The 11,318-nt window shown below is 39.6% G+C and overlaps 1 protein-coding gene across 1 annotated transcript in view; it reads right to left on the bottom strand.

Moving 5' to 3' along the window:
- Positions 1 to 2,287: 2,287 nt before the first annotated feature.
- znrf1 (zinc and ring finger 1) overlaps positions 2,288 to 11,318 on the bottom strand; it is a 77,449-nt gene continuing 68,418 nt past the window's right edge. Inside the window, exons 3-5 of the mRNA XM_036568050.1 lie at positions 7,847 to 7,952; positions 5,230 to 5,318; positions 2,288 to 3,870 (exon numbers count right to left, since the gene is read on the bottom strand). Of these exons, the coding sequence (XP_036423943.1) occupies positions 5,261 to 5,318; positions 7,847 to 7,952 (164 nt within the window). The 3' untranslated portion in view covers positions 2,288 to 3,870; positions 5,230 to 5,260. The remainder of the gene's footprint in view (positions 3,871 to 5,229; positions 5,319 to 7,846; positions 7,953 to 11,318) is intronic.

The following is an 11,318-nucleotide window of genomic DNA, read 5'->3' as shown; positions in this document are numbered from 1 at the left end:
CCTTTTTAATATAAAGGAATACATTCATTTTAACACTGCTGTTATATATTCAAACGCTTTTAAACTCGAGTTATAGGAGTTTAAAATGGCGCCTCATGTCCATTCATGACGTCTGTGAGCGCGAACAGTCAATGAGCTGCTCCGCTTGCTGACCAGTCAGCACTCTAAACCCGTTTGCTGTAGAAAAAAGGAAACATACAGGTGTTTTCTTTGCTGTTTTAGTGAAATCCATCCTTCCACTTTCTAAAATTAAAGAAACGTTCTGGGCGAGTGATTAGAAACTATTTTAACTTTTCGTTTTTAGCCATTTAGCTCCATTCACCCCCATTCATTGAGGACTCGCTCTTGGGCGCCCTCTGCTGTTTTGCAGTCCTGTTTTTTATGTAACGGGAGAAATAGGAAGTGGCCAGGATCCTCATATGATTACATACATACAGAGTGAAGAAGATGAATACTTTTCAGAGCCACACAGCCAAGAATGTGGCGTTAACTCTGCTGCCGTTCTTCAGCATTTATGTTCTTAATACACTCCATACGCTGTACAACTCATCAACTCATGGCCTTCAAGAAGTGATAGAAGTGTAATCAGAGACACGGATGTAGCTGTGCTGAGTCTCCTAAACCGCAGTACAGCAGAATTACAGTTCAGGAGGATCATTTGAAGAAAGCACTTATATAAAACACAGCAGTGGAAAGCTGGAGTTGAATCACAGCAGCATTTTAGTGCCACATTTATAGGGATGGTTTGTTGAAGATGCATCACTTTTGGTAAAATCCTTTTTTGTTCAGTATGTTTTGAGTGTAGTTTTAATTTTTTGTGTCAGGTACATACATACAAGTATTAATGATTTTCTGATGTAATCTAGATTTAGTTTTAAAAATATTGAATTAACTGTACCTCATAATTGTAGCTCTTCGTTTGTAATTACCTCAAGTGACACATTGATTTCACGTTTGACTGGTGAGAAACATGTTTCTAGTGCATAAAGCCCACAGTGGACTGTTGTGCTGTGCAGGGCGTCTCCAGGCAGCTTCAGTTTAAATTTAATAGACTTTTTAATGAAACTTCAAATGTAATTTAGGTAAACATTCAATGTTTAATATTGCGTAGCTCACACTCACATCACTGCGTCTGTATGTATGTTAGCTCCACAGCAGGTAGTGTTAGTGTGACGCATGCCCTTGTGTTGCGACCCCATATTATTCAGTGTGTGTGATGTGACGCGAGTCGTTGGGAAGGTCAGTCCTGCCCAGTGGAGGAGAAAAATTGTCCTCATTTTCTGTTTTGGCAGCAGTGTGTGAAAGTTTTGACTTTTTACCCCAAAATAATTACTTATTTTCTCAAAATAATCAAAATAATGACGTTTCTTGAAATAATGAGTGCGATTACATGTGCTCAATAATCCGATCATAATCAGATTTCTACAGTTATCTGATTATTCAGATGGTCATCTAAACAGCATACTCTTGATCTTAGATCAGAGTAAGGTCTAGAAATCCAATTAAGAAATCTGATAAAGAGGCTGGATTTTAGCTCAGTAATCAGATTTCTCAGTTCATGTAAACTCTTACTCTGATTTCTTTCGGATTTCTCAGTCTGCACATGTGTGAAAACAGACAGTGGTACCGGAAATAAGTGAGCAGCGTCACCGCGAGACGCAGCAAAACACTTTTGGAGCGAAACCAAATACACGCTTGATGAAATAAAGGATTTAAATATTCTTCGTTCTGTTCATATTTTCAGCTAAAGTGACTCGATGTTTAAAAAGAAAAAGTGGCATTAAGTTTGAGTTTTACGTCACGTCTTCTTCTGTGAGTTTATTGGCTGGTTGTTAAGCAGAAATCTGATTACTGCCTGACTCATGTAGACCTGGAGTTTCCCCATTACCTGATTACTCAAGTGCATGTAAACACATTAATCGGATTACTGACAAAATCTGATTTTCTGCAGTTATTGGATTATTAAGTGCGTGTAAACACACTACTTCATTTGCACAACATTTCGAGAAAAGACATTATTCTGACTTATTTTCTCATAATGACATTTTCGCTGTAATGATGTATTTCCTCTAAATAATTGCTTACTTGAGAAAATAAGCCATTATTTAGAGATAAAAACTAAAAAAATAAATCTTTATTTTGGTCTTTTTACATCATCATGATTAATATGATTTTACTGTGATATAAAATCACCGAGTACCACTTACCTCCAACTGTCTGGATTTGGAAGCTTGTCCCCTCAACCGGTCAGGTGTCCAGCATTATTGCATTAAAAGGTGAAACTGTGTCGTATTTTGTCTTTTTTAATTATATATATCATTATCATTATTACTCAGCCCACAGACTGCACATCAAATTCATCAGACAATTAAGTTTGTACATCCTAAAAACAGGCATCCGTTCACATCCTTGGAAAAGAAAAAAAGAAAATTAAACATAAAAAACCCAACGAAATGGAGGAAAGCAGAAAGTGAGGGGTGTTCAGGGCGCTGAGCCCCGCTCAGGGTTTCTGCTTCCTGAGGCAGAATCGCTGTCCGTCGTTTTGATGGATGGTGTTTGTTTGCCCTCTTTTTTCCAGGCATGAAACAGAGACAACCCTCAGAAAAAAGCTCTATTTCTATCTAACAAAAGAGAATCATTCGTCAAATTGATTTTTTCCGCCACTCATGGGTTTTTTTTTGTTTTACATTTCTCACAACATGGTTCTTCTAACAGTGGATGTTCTTTATACAGCAGAGGCATCCTGGAGATTAAATAGAAGATGTGAGCTTTCTCACAGGTTTTAAAGAAAAGTAAAGGAAGATCGTAGCTCGATAGTTTCACATCGGTCTGCCTGTCCGTCCGTCCGTCCGTTTTTTTTTATTTGTTTTTTTGTTGGGTTTTTTTTTTTTTTACATCCACTCGTGAAGCAACGGTAGCTTTCCAGACACGGCCTGGCCAGTCTCGAACAGAAACGTGGGGACGTGGGCCAAAGCTCTGGCTACACGCACATATACGAAGTAAATGCACTCAAGGCCTTTACAGGGTAACTGTTTTGAATATGGTCAGCACTTCGTAATGACCGCACGCTTTCAGATGAAAAGAACAGAAGCCTATGAGTGCTTGCTTTTTTGACTCGAGGAGATATTAGACATCTACTGTAAACTGTAAACATTTGAAAAACACAACTCTGTCCTCCTCACCTTCCCAACCACACACACACACACACACACACACACACACACACACACACGCAACACAAAACACACACCTCCCCATTCCGAAACACACACACACACTCTCGCTGACTGAAATGTTCACACACCAAAAAGTGTAAACTTACATTCATCCCAAAGAACAGGTACGATTCTACACCTAACTCCGCCCCCACGCCGTCACTCCCAAATAAGGACAACATGAAGCACAAAGCCACGCCCGTCTAATTAGCATATTCACGCCTGTGGAGCTGATGGCCTTGGCCTGGTCGGTCTGTGCGGTCCCGCTTCCATCACCGTCAGCCTACAGCCCTTCATCTGTTCACCGAAAACTCCTCCTCTTCTTCCTCTCCGACAGAAAGACCAGACGAACGCAGGGATGGGTGTCGGGCCGAGCCCAGCTCCAGGGCCGGAGGGACAGAGAGCATCTAGGGGGCTAAAATCCAGCGCTGGCCGTTGAAATGAGGGGCAGTTGGCGATTCTCTAGCTAGTGTGGCAGCAGGGGGGGGTTCTGGGACTCGTGTGGACGTGACGGTGTCGGCTCGATGCCGCTGTTTTCTTTTTATTTGGTTCAGTTTCGCGATCTCCACAGGTTTGATCAAATCGATAAATAGCTTGATTGTTTTATTTGGTTAATTCAGTGTCCAGATAGCCAGGTTTAGGTCCATAAAGTGCCCTGAGAAAGAGAGAGAGAGTACATGAAAGCTGTAGTCATGCAGGGTGAGGTAATGGCTGGTGTCTCAGTGTAAATGGTGGCTGTTCTGTGTGTTCCTGACTGTGACTGATCTCTGGTGCATCCAGACAGAGATGTGGACTGTAATCATTTCACCAGTGAAATATCCTAAAACTAGAATATTTTATATTATAGAGAACAAAAAAAAAAGTTTTTGCAGTGGTTTATTCTAGAACATCCAGAACACACTTTAATTTTACTGCAAACTTACTGTTTATCTGCTGAAGTTAACTTATTGGAAAACAATAAAACATAAAATGTGGCCTGTGCAAAAGTTATGGCACATTTGATCTTGTAGGTTTTATTTTCTCATGTGTTGGTAACTCAGCAAATAAACAGAAATTGTGCACCAAAATTAGCAGAAAATGCCATATTTAGGTGTGTTGTGTATGGAAACGTGGACCAGATTTACCATCTTTTTTGTTTGAAATGAGACACAGTATCAGAAGCTTCTGTCACCACAAAAAATGATTATTTCTTTTCATTTTTTATTCCAAACTACGCATTACTTATTTATATCTATCTATATCTATATAAAATCTATACCTGCACATATGGATTGACATGGATTGACTGTGCATCTTCTATCCATATCCTGTCCAATAATTCTGGAATATATATATATATATATATATATATATATATATATATGTGTGTGTGTGTGTGTGTATATATATATATATATATATATATATATATATATACACACACACACACACACACACACACTTTATCCCTTGTGTACCCTCATTTCATTTATCTACCTACCTATAAAATCTATACCTGCACATATGGATTGACATCCTGTGCATCTTCTATCCATATCCTGTCTAATTAATCTGGAATATACATATATATATACACTCTATCCGTTGTGTACCCTGCATCTCATTTATCTACCTCAGACTCACATATTGCATGTATGGAATTGTGTACAACTGTACATATCATGGTTTTTATTTCATAACGTATAATACTGTACAAAAACTGTACATTGGAAAGGTACAACACTAGTGTATATTAATGTGTATATTGTGTATAGAGTCTAATGTGTGTGTGTCTATAATTTTTTGTATATTTCAGTACTACAAGGGGGACTATGAACCTAAGATTTTCACTCACCTTCACACCTGTGTAAATGTGATGTGAAAATAAAGGTGATTTGATTTGATTTTTGATTTAAATAACTGGTTACGTAAAGTAACACTAAGATGAATAGTGACATCTGTATTTTGGAATGACCAGACCCATCCATACTACCAACAAACTCACAGTGGATGTGGACGAGTGTGCGAGCCTTACCTTTCTCAGCAGTAGCAATAGTGAATGGAGGTCAGTCTGAAGGATGCTCTGGGCAGGAGCGGTTGATCTCGAACCATGAGTCTATACAGCTACACACAGACAAACACATTTGTCACTAAGATGTGCCGGAGTATTAAACTCACTCAGTGTTCTGGTAAAACAATGAAACGTGCGTCATATCCCAAAAACATCCTAATTACATTATTAAACTAATGTTCTCTCCATTAAGTAATCTTAAAAAAATAAAACTTGTTAACTTCTAGTGTTTTGATGTCAGCTGCACATCTGCAGAAGAGACTTTGTTAACATATTTGGAATATACAGCCAGTTTCTTTCACACACCAGGAATCTAAACACTTTCCAAACAAGAATAACAGCTCTGTAAAATCTGTAATTATATATACACCGATCAGGCATAACATTATGACCACCTCCTTGTTTCTACACTCATTGTCCATTTTATCAGCTCCACTTACTATATAGGTGCACTTTGTAGTTCTACAGTTACAGACTGTAGTCCATCTGTTTCTCTGATACTTTGTTAGCCCCCTTTTACCCTGTTCTTCAGTGGTCAGGACCCCCATGGACCCTCACAGAGCAGGTACTATTTGGGTGGTGGATCATTCTCAGCACTGCAGTAACACTGATGTGGTGGTGGTGTGTTAGTGTGTGTTGTGCTGGTACGAGTGGATCAGACACAGCAGTGCAGCTGGAGTTTTTAAACACTGTGTCCACGCACTGTCCACTCTATTAGACACTCCTACCTTGTCAGTCCACCTTGTAGATGTAAAGTCAGAGACGATGGCTCATCTGCTGCTGCACAGTTTGTGTTGGTCATCCTCTAGTCTTTCATCAGTGGTCATAGGACGCTGCCCACAGGATGCTGTTGGCTGGATGTTTTTGGTTGGTGGACTATTCTCAGTCCAGCAGTGACACTGAGGTGTTTAAAAACTCCAGCAGCACTGCTGTGTCTGATCCACTCAGACCAGCGCAACACACACTAACACACCACCACCACGTCAGTGTTACTGCAGTGCTGAGAATGATCCACCACCCAAATAGTACCTGCTCTGTGAGGGTCCATGGGGGTCCTGAGCACTGAAGAACAGGGTAGAAGGGGGCTAACAAAGTATCAGAGAAACAGATGGACTACAGTCTGTAACTGTAGAACTACAAAGTGCACCTATACAGTAAGTGGAGCTGATAAAATGGACAATGAGCTTAGAAACAAGGAGGTGGTCATCATGTTATGCCTGATCAGTGTGTATCATAGAGTACCAGAGTACTCAAATTAGCTTCAGTTCTCCATATAAGTGAAGGGAAACAGCTGACCTGAGATCTGCACTTCTACTCTTGTTTTTTGGAAAATAATCTTAGAATTCACTGACTGTCAATCACTGATTGTTTACTTCTCTGGCCCAACACGTCCGTGTTTATGTCTGACATCCATGAAAACAGTAATGCTGAGTCACTGACATTGTCTGATTTGAAATGAAAGCCATGAATGTACGAAAAACAGCTCTCAGAGAGACAAAGTGATCCTAAAATAGACAGGAGAGAGGAGGCATTGTACGAGGTCCATTTTCCCCCAAAACAGGCCATGCTGGGGTACGACTGCAGTTCCGTCTCTCCAGTGTCAGCAGAGCCAGGACTAAAGGACTCGATACTGACTCAGTTTGGCCTGATTTTGGCAACAAATGCTTTTGGGAGCCCGAACAGACCAGTGTTACTGGAACACCTCGTAAATAAAAGACTTTTTCCTCAAAGCGTCTTCAAAGCCCTATTTGAGGTGACTGAGATTTACTTACGGAGGATCTGTATTTTAAAGCTAAACAAACAGCCACCAGTTTGTTTGTCATCCACATAATGCTGACTGGTGGCTGTTCACTGTCATTTAGCACTGGCAACATTCGCTGTTTCAGACTCAACTTTATTTAAAGTGATCATCAAAAAGATTTAATCCAGTATGAATCTGCAGTGTGTGTAGTTTTACAGTCTGACGGTAATAATTGTGGAGTGATTTTAATCCAGTATGAATCTGCAGTGTGTGTAGTTTTACAGTCTGACGGTAATAATTGTGGAGTGATTTTAATCCAGTATGAATCTGCAGTGTGTGTAGTTTTACAGTCTGACGGTAATAATTGTGGAGTGATTTTAATCCAGTATGAATCTGCAGTGTGTGTAGTTTTACAGTCTGACAGTAATAATCGTGGAGTGATTTTAATCCAGTATGAATCTGCAGTGTGAGCAGTTTTACAGTCTGACGGTAATAATTGTGGAGTGATTTTAATCCAGTATGAATCTGCAGTGTGTGTAGTTTTACAGTCTGACAGTAATAACTGTGGACTGTTTTTATGTGAGGTGAACATCCGGGCTCGGACCCTTCAATCTGTGGACGTTTGGAGAAATTACACTGATACTTTATTCTGCATCCTTTGGCCAAACAAATCAAACAAATTAAATCGCTCAGTAAAATCAGTCCAGCTCCAACAGGGCTTTAGTCTCCATGCATTCAAAGAGTAATTTAACAGTAATTCTGTACTAATTTAGCCCTGAAGATGTGACAATATAAGAGAATCCTGAATGTCATATGAGAAAGCTAATCTGTCTTGCCCACCTTTTGTGATAGATACAGAGGCACGGCAGTCTGGCGATGGTGTCTCCCTGCTGCAGCTCTTCCAGACAAATCACACACTCTCCCGCGTCTCTCGACAGCACGTCATCTACACAGACAAACACGAGAGAAATAACACGTTCTGTCAGCTGCGGTAACAGCAAACTTGTTTACACTGAACAGAACCACCTGTCTCAGAACACGATGGGTCGGTCTGTCCTGTTCATTTATTTTTCGGTTCCACGGAGCACAGTCAAATCAATTCGTTGATTTTAGCATCAATATTCATGTGCCAAGGTAAGACGTGGGGTTAATCGTCATCCCTCGGCGAGACTCTGTAGGCACAGAATGACTACAGCGCACATTTCTGCATTTCGCTTTCACAGATGCAATTTGCGATAAAGGGCAGCGGCAGACACGGCTTATTGCTGCCCTGGCCGCCGGCTGCACAAGGCCAAATCAGATCGATCTCTCACGGTCATAACCTTACAGGAAACCTGTGTGTTGAGTCCAAGTTCATGATTAAAAGATCGAAGCGATGTGAGAAAGAAAACATCATTTAACCCCATCTTTGTGCCTTAGTTTTATTAGAGAAATGTGCTTTAAAGCTGCTCAACATTTATAAAAGCCTTAAATTCTGTGACCTCTACTGATAGTGTACAGATTGAGATTCAGCCATGTTTAAAGAAGGGTCTAAACTTTTTTAATAATTAAAAGAATAATTTACTTGGCCGTCTTTGGACTGACTAAACTTACATACAGCTCAGAAAATACTAAAACTAGTCTGGCTGTGGGCCTTTAGAAAAAACCACAGTGCCATTTTCAGCATCTTTCTCTCACAAATTTGGTGACTTTTGATAAACTGGTGCAGGGCTAATGAGCTCATTTCATACTGAGCTATGATGTGTAAGAATCCTGATTTGATATTCTCTCATTTTAATCACATCCGCTCTGATAGTTTAAGTGCCGTAAGTGTTCAACAATGGCCCACAGCACTCTAAACGAAATTCTATTGAAACACATTGTGTCCATTAGGGAGACAAAAACGGCCCAGTTTATCAGAGGCTTTAACGATGAGGCCTCCAAATGACAATAGCTACGAACTCAGTTATGAACCTGTTGATTTTCCAAACGTCTGTCAACTCTGCTCAAAAGGTCCAAAACTGGGCTGCTCTCCCAGTAATTCTGCAACGATACACATATTTTCAGGTTTTGATACGATTCTCAGTACTGAGGTCAATATTCAGTTAAATGTATGATATTGTATGTTTTACAGATGCACTGATTCCACAGAGCTGTGATCAAATACCACACAGGTCGGTTTGGCTCAGAAAAATGGGGTAGAATTAAACGTCCTTGTGCAAAATATTGATCTTATAAAACTATAAACAACACAAAACCCTGAACTCTCGTTTAAAACTCCAAACAGCATGTTTCCAGCTTCAATTCCCCAAAAGTAAAATATCAACATCAATATTTGACCAAAAACGATGTGCAAAATCCACACTGACTCCGACACTTCATGCTACTGTTTTTCAGTTCTAATGGCAAACAAGAGACCCCTGCAAGAGACTCTGAGGGGCACATCATAGGAGTGGGAACAATACCTGACTCTTAGATATATTGTGACTCTCCCTTGAAAGATTCTACATAAAGGCACCAAATAGTTTTAACATTTTTATAAAATTTCAACAGTTCTGGACATTTCTGATGAAAATAAACTCTATAGCCTGTATCATACACATTTATTAATTTGTTCATCATATAAGCCACATATCCTCTTAGGTTGCAGGGGTTGCTGGAGCCTATCCCAGCAGCCTTTGGGCAGAAGCCAGGAAACACCCTGGACAGGTCACCAGTCCATCTCAGAGCGCAGGCACACAAACCTGACCGCATGTGTTTGGACTGTGGGAGGAAACCAACGCAGACACGGGGAGAACATGCAGACTCCACACAGAAAGGACCCTGGTCACCTGGCCGGGGAATCGAACCCAGGCCCTTCTTGCTGTAGGGCGGCGGCACTACTCACTGCACCACCGTACATAAAAACATACATATTTAATATTGTACATTTGCTCTTTGCTTAGGCCAGGCGTGTCACACCGGGGAACTTCCGGGTCAAAGTTCTGCGGAGATTAGGGTTCATGCTCTTCTACCGCTCTGCATTCAGTTCATGAAGGCCTTGCTAATTAGCTGATGAGCTGTTAACAAGGCAGTGTGTTGAAGTCTGCAGTGTATTGGCCCACAGGGACTGGAGCCTGACTCATGTGGTTTAGGCCATATTCAGCTTCAACTAATCTAAAGCTACTTGTAAAGATGGACAAATATGAGAAAAACATGATGAAGCAGAGGTGATGAACTGCCATATGACCATATTTTACTGTTGTCCTGACAAATTATTATATTGTAATCAACAAAATCACTATGCCTGCAACTGTTTCACTTGATTTTCACTATTTTTGTCTTATTTTAATTGTTTTAGTATTTTTTCATATTTATTTCTTTGCTTATTTATTATTATTCATATTATTGTTTTAATTATAATTATTTTATTATTTCCGTCCTTTTAATTACTTTCCTTTTTTAATCTTATCCTCCTTTTTGTTTTATTTATGTTCTTTTGATTTTATTAACTTTTGCATTTTAGTTACGCTTTAATTATTTTATATTTCCTACAGTTTTTTATTTCATTTTTTATACCTACCTGATTTGAGGCTTTTTTATTATTAAATTTACTTGTATTGTTTGATACGTTCTTACACATCATCAATCCTTTTTTCCTGTATCAACACAGCAACATTGTCAGTGAGGGTCACGTTCACTGTTCTCCAAGGGTTAATTAAAAGTTGATTGATTGATTGAAAACAATTTTTTGAGCATCTATACTTCAAAAATACTGAAAAACTGCACATTTCAGTAAATATAGAGCATAATTAGTCCTGTTTAACTGCAGTGTAGTGTGGAAAAGGCTGATATAACTTTAATGGCTGTTTTTAAATCTGGAACTGTCAGTGCATTTCCTCAAAATATTGTGTACCGTAAAAATGTTTGCAAGTATCATAATATATTTCTGCCATATCGCCCGACCCTTACAACAAAGGCTACAGAAATCAAAAATCAGGATCCTTAAAGAATCATTTATCGTATCTTGGGGTGCCTAAAGATTCCCATCTCTAGCATATCAGCTATACAGTTTACATTTCCATACACTTTTCACGTTTCAATTTCCTGATACTGTATTGAAATCATTACACCCTTACATTCAGCTTTACTTTACCCAAAGATGACCACATTATTGAACAATGGGAAGAACACAATCATACGCTCCATGTACTTCTCATTCTGTTTTTCAGAAATGAGGTAGGGCAGGAAAATATTTCCCACCTGTCTTTGCTGAATCAATTCACACCAGCACAAATCTACACAGCACACACAGCAGCCCATTAACTCTCTGAGATGCCCACTGCTGCAGGTT

Source organism: Colossoma macropomum, unplaced genomic scaffold, assembly GCF_904425465.1.
Source record: "Colossoma macropomum unplaced genomic scaffold, Colossoma_macropomum, whole genome shotgun sequence".
Taxonomy (NCBI): domain Eukaryota; kingdom Metazoa; phylum Chordata; class Actinopteri; order Characiformes; family Serrasalmidae; genus Colossoma; species Colossoma macropomum.
The sequence above is the reverse complement of the archived record's forward strand: the minus strand, read 5'-3'. Positions and strand labels throughout refer to the sequence as shown.